Here is an 11,868-nt window from a genome sequence, read left to right on the forward strand (position 1 = left end):
TTTTGTAAACTTAAAATTAATAAAAAGAAAAGATTGTCTTTTGTATAAAATAAGTTTTGCATTAAAATAGCGTTTAAACAATTAATTTTTCACTATGAAATTGTTTTCGGATTTTTATGTACGAAATTTGAACAATGATCCATATGTTTAATGGGAGAAAAATTGTATAGAGGGAATTTTCCCGTTAATCTTTTGTCGTTGGTCAATCATCTTCCCATTGTGCATTCGACGGACGACGAGAGGTTCTGCGACTCGCGAACAAAAAAAAATTTTTCTTCGTAACCCGAGTTATTCGAGTTTATCGATTATTTATAGTTTCTAGTTTCCCGTATTCTTGGTGAACGATCGATCACGTTAGTAATCTTATCATGTTGTGTTAGTTATTCAATCGCATTTGTGATGTTGCCCGAAAATGGTTTGTATAGACGAAGTAGTTGCTTACTTCAAAACACTTAAAAGCTACGAACGGCTTTGGATGATGTGTAGACTCCAAAGCCACTGTCTTCCAATTGAATTGAGGTACCTCGGCACTTGTTTAGATAACTTGTCTAAAAGAGATATTCACATATTGAAAAAATTGGAACTCGAAGCCAACGATCCAGCCAGCGTTAGTGAAGTAGCTTGCAAGTGTATTTGCGATAAAACCGTTAGGGCAGCGGTTATCAAGTATTTATCTGTATTAAACACTAATAGTACAAAGTGTTCGGAACTAATTTATAAAGCGCTAACAGACGACAAAGGTTTAGAACGCATATTTAAGTGTCCAAAAGCGTTCTTTAACGATAAAAACGCATTTGAGGAGCTTATGGTATTGTACACATTAGCTGTAAATCATCCAGCATTTATATTTGAACAAAAAACTCAACTAGATAGCATATTCAACTGTATTAAGAAAGAAAAAGAGAGACAACTGTCCAAAAAAAAAGGCGGTGATCTAGACAAAGAATCTTCTGATATTTTAGAGGTATGTATATTTTATATATCGAAACACCTTCATAACTTTTTAATAATACACGTTCATACCTATAATATGCAATTAGACAAATGGAACCTCAATATGTCGCTTATTTTATTAGGTATGAGAATTTTGAATATTAAATGGTAAGTGGTGTACCTATACTGTTTAATAAAAATTATATAATTATTAGATTATTATTAAGATAAGTAGGTAGGTAATAAAAGTTTTATACATTCAAGTTGATGGCTGTAATATATATGTACATATTTTCAGTATAGCTTCATATTGAGAAATTGTGTATTAACCTGATATGAAACATTATGTATTGGAACGGTACTCATGCATCGTGCGGGCTATTACTTTTAATATTATTACTTAATAAATTATATTAAATATAAGAACTGTGTCATTCATTCTAAAAATTAATAATATCATTTTTTTCATTAGTTTAATAACTTGAAAATAAGCTATTTATTTTATTTTCTTGTTTAAGTTAATTATTACAGTCTTGATTATTTTTAATTTCATATTTATTAACTTGTGTACCTTTTATGTCATGAACTAGAATATTATTAAAATTAATTTTAATTCCCAGATAATCCCAAGACTTGAAATAAAAAACAGTAATAAATTTAAAATTAATAATACATAATTTAAATACAAAATTATTGTGGTAGGTACCTGTTAAGTTGCTTTGGGTTGCATTTTTTTCTGAAAGCTAATTTATTATATTTATTAGTTTAATATCAATTAAAATATTACAGATATTTAATAAATTGTTAATACTTGACTACATTAGGTACCTAAATCACAAGGATTGTATTTGTTTTGATTTTAAGTAAGCACCTACTTAAAATGTTAAACATTAGTTTATTATTTTAATTGCAATAAAAATACAAAAAATAATAATAAAAGTTTATACCTTTGACTATATTATAATGTATATTGTATACAATTATCTAGGAGAATAATTTTATTAATAACCTTACAAAAATTATTGTTTTACTTAAATCAAATAGACAAATGTTAACATGATTCAATAAAAACAGATATGCTTTACAGATGATTTTATGAGATAATATAATACTTAAACACCTTAGATGAGAATTTAAAATTGTTAACATCAAATTATGTTTAACTTAAGCCTGTTATTTGGATTTTTAATACAGCATCCGAGAGTAGTTGTTTAATTAACATTTAAAGTGTCAAAAAGTGGTTATTACTATTTACTAGGAATATTAAAAACCAATTTCATGAAAAATTTAAATTGTATTGGTACCTACCTAAAGTAATTTATAATAATTTCAGACAAGTATTTAAATTACTTTCATGTTTTTAAATGTAGGTACATGTTACAATTTTAACTAATTCCAAAAGTCATTGAGATAAGATGACTTGACATGACTTTTTAAGAAAAATATTTTGATACAGGTAATGAACCTAATAAACATAAACTAATTTATAAAAAAGAAAAAATCCAAATAGAAACCCATTATCAGAGTATTATATTTGTTACATACCTATTTAAATATCAATATTTTTTGGCTGAATAAATCATTGTTTGGAGTAAATATACCTCGAAATATACCTTACTATCGAGTTTTTTAATTATAGTAAAAAATAATACGTTGAAATTAACTGTAATTTATATTATAATATAATTGTTTCTACTTCTATATATACCTGCTTGTTGTATATGCAGCAACCTTGTTATGGTAGTAGCAAAATTTATTGGACTATTTCTAACACCCATGATTAACAGTTAAAACTTTAATATGGTTATTGTCATTGCCAAAGATCACAATTACTATAAGATGTATGTATTTTAGTCACAACTAGGTAGCAAGGTAGCTAAACATATTTTTTCATATAAAACTATAAGCTTAAATTATAAACATAAGTTTTTTTAATAACCTACTTAAAGTATAAAATACAAGTGTACCCACCTATTTTAGGTGTAAAAAGACGGGGTTACCTATGTTTCAATATTTTAAGTTTAGGCAATCTCAATAAAAATGTTTTCATATTTAATTTTAAGGTAACATTACCTATTACTTAGATCATTAGAATAATGTTTAATATAATTATACGTTCTGGTAGTTACTTATTATTTTATTTAGATTAATAAAGATACCACATTTGTTTTTACTCGTATATTTATACTTTTATATTCAATACATATTTTACAAAATTAAAATGCATAAGAATCAAATAGTTGACAAATGTATTGTGTATTTATGTCTAATGTTTATTATGAAAATTTTAATCTACTAATCTTGGCCTCTTCCAATAACATACTTATCATTTTATTTACTTATATATGATATTAAAAAAAAAAAAAAATACTAAAATATAATATAGTTGTTCATTTTTAATTTGGGTTATTAATAATATTATGATCATAAGTTTGGTTTTATTTATTTAGTATAAAGTGGTATCTGGCATTTTTTAATTTACACCTCTTGAGTGTAATTTAATAGGGGATATTAGTTTTTAAATTTTAAAAAGCTTAGCTATATATTTATATGTCAATAGGTACAATTAAATGGTTTATTATGTTGTTTATTAATTTAATTAGTTTACAATTGTTCACATTTTATTCTTATTAGGTACCTATAGTTTTTGTATATTTAATGTGTGTAACTTGTTGTGGAGAACTAAATCTAAATTGTAACTTTGAAAGTATTTAATGAAATAGCTTGGGTAAAAAATTATATGGTTGCGACTTCAAATATTTAAATATTGTAAGCAAATTATACACTGATTCATAACTTAGACTTAATCTTAGTTAATATTTTACTTAGTAAGTATGTATAACCGTAAAATATCTCACATTTATATAAATGCTTACAGTAAAAAAAAATTAATCTTAATTTTAAATGAATTTTTCTTTTAAAGCTTTGAATTAGTTTAAGACCGTTTAAGTTAAACCGATAGAAAGTATTTGAGATTGGCAATGAGACCATAATAATAGAATTATAATTAAATTTCCACCTGCTATGAAAATATTATATACATTTAACAATATTACTTATCTTCAACTTCAAAGACGCATAATATTTTTTTTAAAGTTTAATTATGATTTCCTTCAATTTAAAATATTAAAGAGTGTGGTTTTAGGATTTAACACTTCTAAGCATAAATATATATATATATAGTTACTCACATAGGTATTATAAAGGTTTTTAGAATCTCATTTTACTTGAATATTGATTCAGGAGTACCTTTTTATGTATAGATAATAGATATAGTATGGAAATTATTGTAATTAAAATATACATTATTTAATTATTTAACTGCTGCAGATTTATATACATATATTAAAAGTAACTGTGGCTTATTCTTATATTAAAAGTTTTTTTATTATTATTAATTTAATTTAAATAAACAATATGATGAATGTTTTTGATTTAATATCTAATATACTATTTAAAATTTTGTTAATAATTCTAAAAATGAGCACCATGATAAGCTGATTGTTTTCTTATGTTTTAGAATATCAACACCATGATTCCACCACCCAACTATATGTATCAGCAAACTCAAGGAGGGCCAAATTATCCTCTGAATAGAAATGGCTATTTATATCCACGTCATTGTAAATACAATTTTAATTTAATAATTTAATTTAATTTGAAAAAAATTGAAATTAAACATTTACTTTTAGATTATCCATTTCCTCCTGTAAATGTTCCACCAATGCAAGTTTGTTATGATTATCCACCGCCAACAGCAGTTTCAGGAATTAGAGGACCCCATCAAGCTAATTTTTCAAAATCTCCAAGTCCAGTTTCATGGCCTCCACGCACATTCCAAATAAATCCACGCAATCAACCACCAAACATAAACTCAAAGCAAAGGCATCCTACTCCACCAAGATATCGTAATCCTTCAGATCCTAGTTATCCATTTTCACAATCGTGGAACAACTGGAACATGTATCAAATGTCACCGCATAATATGTATGCCAATTATAGTTATACTCCAGGCATGGTAAGTACCTAATATTATAAATATTTCTTTATACTTATACAACTCAAATATTATAAGTTAACTGATACTCAAGGATCAAAGTGGATGTGGGGTTAAAATGTTATGTGAACCATTTTTATTTGTCTTATTATAATATTATGTAAATTGTAGATATTTTAATGAATTAATTTAAAACAATTTTTTTTTTGTCATTTACCTCAATATATTAGGTATGATGTAACATTTTTACCAACAATTTGTTGTCATACATATATTTTGGTATTTAGTGATAATTAAATATTGATAACATGCTCATATGAATAAGGTAAATTAATTTATTTTAGGATTATAAATAGAGTATGGATTTTTAAGCACTAAAAGACTAAAAAAAAGCATTTAAAATAAAGCAATAAAGCTCTAATAATCATTAAAAAAAAAAATTGTATTATTTATTTTATGTTTATGCTAATTAATGTTGATGTAATTTTTTTCCAATGATTAATCTGTACATTTAATAAACTGATAATTTATAAAAAAAAACAAATGAAATAATAGTAAGTACCTACTTAAATAATTTCCTAATATTATTGTCTAATGCATTAAACAATTAAAGTATTTTAAAGTTTTCAAACAAGAATCTTTGTTGATAGTCAAATACGTTTATATTTTGAAAAATTACATCCCACGTCAACCGTCTACTGAGAAAGTTTAATTTCAATTTTTAAATAAAATTAAAAAACAAAAATACTTTGAGTATGTTTTTAAAAAATAATTAGTTCACTAAACATGGTGAAAGTTCTAAAAAATCTTAAAAACCAAAACTAGCCCAAAAAGAGGAAAATAAAATTATGTACATTTACTCTGTTATATGAATTACATTTATTGCTGATGAATGATGGTGCTTCGTTTTGAACTAGTAGAAAAAAAGCAAATGCCATCAAAATCCATACTTAAGTTATAAATGTACTCTGAATTCTTTACTAGCCATATTTAATTATTTCCGAGATTATTCCTTAACATCAAAATGATTAATGAAGGTATTAAACACATTTTTTTCAGTGATACCCAAAAAAATATATTTTATTTAATTATATTACATTACATTTTACACTGATGTCTCAGCTAATATACATTTTTGCTTCATCTATCATTCTTTTTTGAAAATAAAAAAATGTTTAAATATTAGTTGAACAACATGCAATGAGTGTTACATGCATGTAATGTAATAAATTTAATACTTACTATAAAAATACGTTGTTATTTTCTATATTATCTGTTGAATATAAATGTAAATATGTAATGTAATAGAAATATTAATTTTTAACTAATAAATAAAATTGCTATTAATATTAAAGCTAATTTTTTTTTTTTAATATAGGTTGTTAAAATTCTTTCAATTTTATATTATGGTATTGATAGTTAGATTTTCTTACTTAATAAACCTTCAGATTATAAAATATTTTCTTATTAAGCTTTTACATACTGAATACATTAAAAATAATACTTAATGCTCAAATTGTTATAAACATAAATTATTTAGTTTTTCACTTTATAACTAAATTATATTATTTAAAATGTATAAACTAAAGTTATTAAGTTAATAATTCATTGTATATTCAAATTAGGTCCCTTCTTTCTATCCTGAAAATGCTATGGGCCGTAACTACCAAGGACATGGGACAAAAAGTAAACATTCAACTGTTAGTCGATATCAAGATCAATCTAAAAGTCCAATGCCGCCACCAGTGCCTGTGGTATTAAATTTAAATTTTGTTGCTAAAATGATTATTAATATTCATACTTTTTTTTTATTTACAGTCTTCTTCTCCGATTAAGGTTGACACTATAGTCAAGAGTACCAAGCCTCTTTTAACAAATGCTACAACAAACTCTACAAATGAAAACGAATCTATTCTTGAAACACATCACCAGATGCCTTCATCATCAAAATCTTCAGAAGATTGCAGTCAAAGTAGCTCTTATAAATCTATTAACTCGTCTAGTTCAGATAAAATGTCAGGAGCTTCTCCTCAACATGCAGTTGAGGTTAACTCAAATAATGCAAGTCCAAAGTTAGTTCAATCTGAAAATCAATGTCAAAATGCTAGTACAAAAGAGTTTAACTCAAAGCTTACTCTTGAAAACAAGATACAACCAGACAATAGTGAGCAAACAATTTCCACACTTCAGCCAACATATTCACCGCCTATAAATTCACAACAAATGCTTTGTACTACTACAGATACAAACCAGCAAACACCTGCCACATTAGAGCTTTCTAAAAGCGAATCCACAAAAAATATTGATCTCTCTACGCTTTCAACTGTGTTGGACGATGGAAAAAATAAAGAGGAAAAGTCTACTGTCTTGTCAAATGATTTAATTGAAGAAAAGTCTAAATCTAATTCTGATCACAGACCACAAAATACAAGTAATTTATAATAGAATGAATGATTAAAACATTATACATAATAAATTATTTTAAACATCTTTAATTTTTATAGAAATTCCAGTACAACTTGAGACTAACACAACAAAAGTATATGAAGTTAAAGAACCAACAGTTGGTGCTATTGCAAAACCAGTGAACAACACTTTCACAACAACTAGTTCATATAATGCCAGTAAATATTACAAGGGTCGTCCAATACAATCTCAGCCAAGGACTTCGCGTGAAGGAAATATAAATAATAGTTATAATAGGTAAAATTTAACTATATGAAAGATTAATATGAATGTTATGAGTTAATAGACAATTAATAATTTAAAACTCAATATTAAATATTTTATTTTTTGTCGATCAATTTGGTCAAATACTTATGTATTTAGAGGACGCATGTTGAGTACAACAATTCTAATAAAGGTGCAAAAATAAACTGTTCAAATATTAAATATAAAATAATTTTAATATTAAAATTTAAAATATTATAAAATGAAGTAATCCAAACAAAAATCAAGTTTCATTAATTGAAACTGTCAAAAAAAAAAAAATGATTAACGTTAATAAATTTTATTTCATTTTTTAATTCTTAGCTAGCTATCTTAATAGTCTTGTAATAATAGTTCTCAAATATTTTAGCTATATTAAATTTTTCTTATGTTATGAGAACATTACACATGCGTTTTTTGTCTCTGTCTTACAAGTGCGTAACAAAGCAAATTTACACTTAGTTCACGTTTAGCTTCAATAGTTTAAATACTAACGTGAATCGACTTATTATGAAACTTGATGGTAAGAACATTATCCGTGTTTGTTTGTGGGGTTTCTTACTATAACTCAGTTTGAAGGTGAGTTATGATCATTTTTAGTTTGTTCTATATGTAAAACTTTCTACAAAATTGAACTGTCATAAAAAACCCACATACAAACCGATAATGTTTTTACCATTAAGTTTCATAATAGGTCAATTCACTTTAATTTTTAAAATAACAAAGCTTAACTTGATCTGATGAGCATAAATTTGCTATTTTACCAAATGTGCCAAGAAGTAAAAAATAAGATAAAATTTAAAAACATTAACTATTTTTTTTACAGTGTCTTGTCTTCACAAAACTTGATTTTTGTTTAGATAACTTCATTTTATACTCAATATTTTTTATTTTTATTATTATTTGAACATGACTTTATTAGAATTATTGTCTTAACATTCTTATGATAAACTGTATTCTTACTTCAAATGAGTAAAAATCAAGAAATCTATATTTACATATATTTATTTTATTTTTATTATATATTTTTCTTGAAAATGTATTAAGTAAATAAAAAAATTATTATGGTTACTATCCGATTGAAACAAACTGATAATCATTAAACCAGGGGCATCATTTCAATTTTTTTTGGTAATATATTTTACATTATTTTTTTTTATTTTTATTTTCATACGGCCCGCAGCCCAAAGTACAGAATACAAATTTTACATAATTAAAGTACCATACAAAATGTGTAGTATACATAACAGTTAAAAAAAAAAGGAAATAAGACAAAAGAAAAGAATTAAAAATTATAACTTAAAAACTAAAAGACGGATCTTCATCCTCATTATTAATGACTTATTGACACAGTTTGTAGGAAGTTTATTGTAACATAAACATAACACTGTAATGATTAATCTATTTTTATTTATTGATTAAAATATTATTTTTTATTAATACTAGTATGGAGAGATAATATGTCTACAAGCAGGTGCAACAATTAAGATATCTAGATATCAGATTTATTATTTTGTTTAGTAAATATTTAAATTTAGGCAGTTATAAATATAGTGAATATCTAAGTTAAACTTTTTTGGTTTTTTATATTTAAAAAATAAACAAGTGGTAAGAACTATACTATAGTACCTAATAGTTGGTTTTCAGTCCTTAATATATATAATAAAATTAGTTTAAAATGAGCAGAAAATTACAAAAATTATTTATTTTTCTGTTTTCTACATTTAAAACAAATGTACATAACATAGGTAGTATATTCTAGAACACAATATTTCTTTTTAAATTATTAATTAATTTTTTTTTTTATGGTGTTACGGCTGTTCTCAAAAGGCCAAACATTTATTATAATATGGAATTTTAGGTACACAGACACAACCTAACTTTGCATACCGTAAATGACGCCCTTGAATTAAGCAATTAACTTAAATACTTAATACATAATAATTAAAATGAATAATTAAAAATATAATTTTTTAATTTACTTAAAATATATTCTCAAAACTACTAGGGTAAACAGTAAATGTATAAATACTTTTTTTTGTTTCAGAAAACCTATGGCAGGGGCACTTGCAGTGCCGTCCTTTAATGAACCTGCAAGGGAAAATGTTCATAAAACTCATCCTAAAGTACCCAACAATGGTCAACAATACTATACTATGGCGTATGATAACGGAGCAAGTGCTCGAGGTTATAATACTCAAGCATATTATGTTCATCAACCTCAAACTTCTCAACCGATGTCAGGTTTTTCTCCTATGCCACGACAATATATACCCCAACAACATGTTGTTCAATCTCCTGAGTATCAGCAAGTTTATCAACAACCTACTGAATTTGTTTATTATCCATCTTCTTCACAAACGTTTTATACTACAACACCAGTCTTAATGCAACCTCAAGTGCTGGCTTATCATCCTCCAAAAGTATCATGCTATAACTGTGGAGGACAGAATCATACAGGAGCTGAATGTACTGAATTGACAATGGAAGAAATAACAAGTAAAGGTAGATTAAAAAAAATCAGATACATTTTATAACATCCATGTAATGAGATTTTTAACTGCATTCAAAAATGTCATTAAAATATTTTAAATATAGTGACATATTTTAGATTTTCAAGTAACATTTAACAATTCTCAGGTTTGCTATTCATTTAAATTATTACTATTATATTTTAAGGGTGTTACATCTAATTCAAGTTAATTCGTAATTAATTTTACTTAAACTAATCGGTTATAAATAATAGTCACAAAATAATTTCTACAGTTTATATTTATAGTATTCAAACATAATTAAAAATTAGTAATATTATTAGAAGTAATGCAAAGATTAACTCTCCAAAGATATGATTTTTTTCTCTTATTGATAACCTGTAATAATCTCTGTAATGAGGTATCAATAATTATTAATAATAACAACATAATATTTATATGTAATTAATTTAGTAAGTGCTTGTCTAATAATCAGGGCTTGAAACCGGTTATCACTTAACGGTAACCTGTAATTTTGAATCTAGTACCGCTAACAACAGGACCGGTATCCAAAAAAATTTCGGTTACCGCTAATTAAATTAAATTAATAACGGTTTCAAATCCTGCTTATAATTTCATTAACCTTTATGGCTCATAATGTTCATTATTCTAGTTTAGTAATAATTTGCTTTCTTTTGGCAAATAATTTATACATTATTATAATTAATAATGTATAAATTAATGTCAGTTAATGCCCTGAATTTACCTAGTTTATACTTTATATACTTCAATACATTTTTCAGGTCTGTACGAACATCATTATGGACCATCAATGCCAGATGGCAGACCCCGGAATTGACAGTTATACTGGAGCAATTGTTATTCATAATCACAACAAACAGGATGACTTGAGGTAAAAATTTATTAGTTTTGATATAACACTAACATTTTTATCTTAATAAATATAATAAATATTTGTTTCAGACTTCAAGGATGGTGAACTACCAACACCCTCTCCTATAGTATTAATTTTAATTTAATTTAAATGATGATTCCTCGATTCGTTACCTGTTGTTTCCAAATAAATAAGACTGGGTAATGTTTTTCTTCCATATTAGTATTTTTTAAATTAATAACGTTAGCAGTATGATAAAAAAAATTAAATATTAAATTTAATCAAACACTTAAAATTTATAACGACTTTGTCGTTTCCTTTTATTTTAAATTATTTTCACCAGTCACACTATAATAATCCATTCTCGATATTATTTCTAACTTATTGAACCGTAGATCCTATAAGCGTTTCTCATCATCTCTCCACCCCTAAATTATATCTTATCGCGAATCAAATGTTTTCAACAAAACAGTTGTGATAAAGATTTTAATTTTTAATTTAATAATTTATACTATGTGTAACATTCCCTTTTTAATTTGACACCACTTGTATAAACTGGTACCATTTTAAATATTATTTTCTAAATTTACAGATTATAATAATATTATGTAGTTTAGAAAACGGAAAACATCATTACGTATTATTATCATGTTTTTATATTATAATTATAAATAAATATGAAAAAATATTTTGTTTAAAGTGTTTAGTATCATAACATTTTTGTTTACCAAATATATTTATGTGTTTAATTTTTTTTATTTTATTCATATAACGTTTTGATGTATTTATTTTAATAATTTTGGTAGTATAACTTTGACTGAATTTTAATTTTTTTCTGTCGGGATTTAAGTGACTTATTAGAC

At 25.0% G+C, this 11,868-nt stretch overlaps 1 protein-coding gene across 2 annotated transcripts; it reads left to right on the plus strand.

Moving 5' to 3' along the window:
• Positions 1 to 208: 208 nt before the first annotated feature.
• On the plus strand, positions 209 to 11,462 carry LOC132934734 (ataxin-2). 2 transcript variants are annotated; one of them, XM_061001070.1, is made up of 10 exons: positions 209 to 964; positions 4,454 to 4,556; positions 4,626 to 4,951; positions 6,556 to 6,684; positions 6,749 to 7,094; positions 7,173 to 7,361; positions 7,435 to 7,633; positions 9,687 to 10,144; positions 10,914 to 11,023; positions 11,095 to 11,462. In XM_061001070.1, the coding sequence occupies exons 1-9, from the start codon at positions 413 to 415 to the stop codon at positions 10,967 to 10,969; spliced, it is 2,358 nt and encodes a 785-aa protein (XP_060857053.1). In that variant the 5' UTR covers positions 209 to 412; the 3' UTR covers positions 10,970 to 11,023; positions 11,095 to 11,462. The 2 variants fall into 2 exon arrangements, with proteins under 2 accessions (XP_060857053.1, XP_060857052.1); XM_061001069.1 differs by having other exon boundaries at positions 6,749 to 7,361.
• The last annotated feature ends 406 nt before the right edge of the window (positions 11,463 to 11,868 follow it).

The sequence above is a fragment of the Metopolophium dirhodum genome, chromosome 1 (assembly GCF_019925205.1).
Source record: "Metopolophium dirhodum isolate CAU chromosome 1, ASM1992520v1, whole genome shotgun sequence".
NCBI lineage: Eukaryota > Metazoa > Arthropoda > Insecta > Hemiptera > Aphididae > Metopolophium > Metopolophium dirhodum.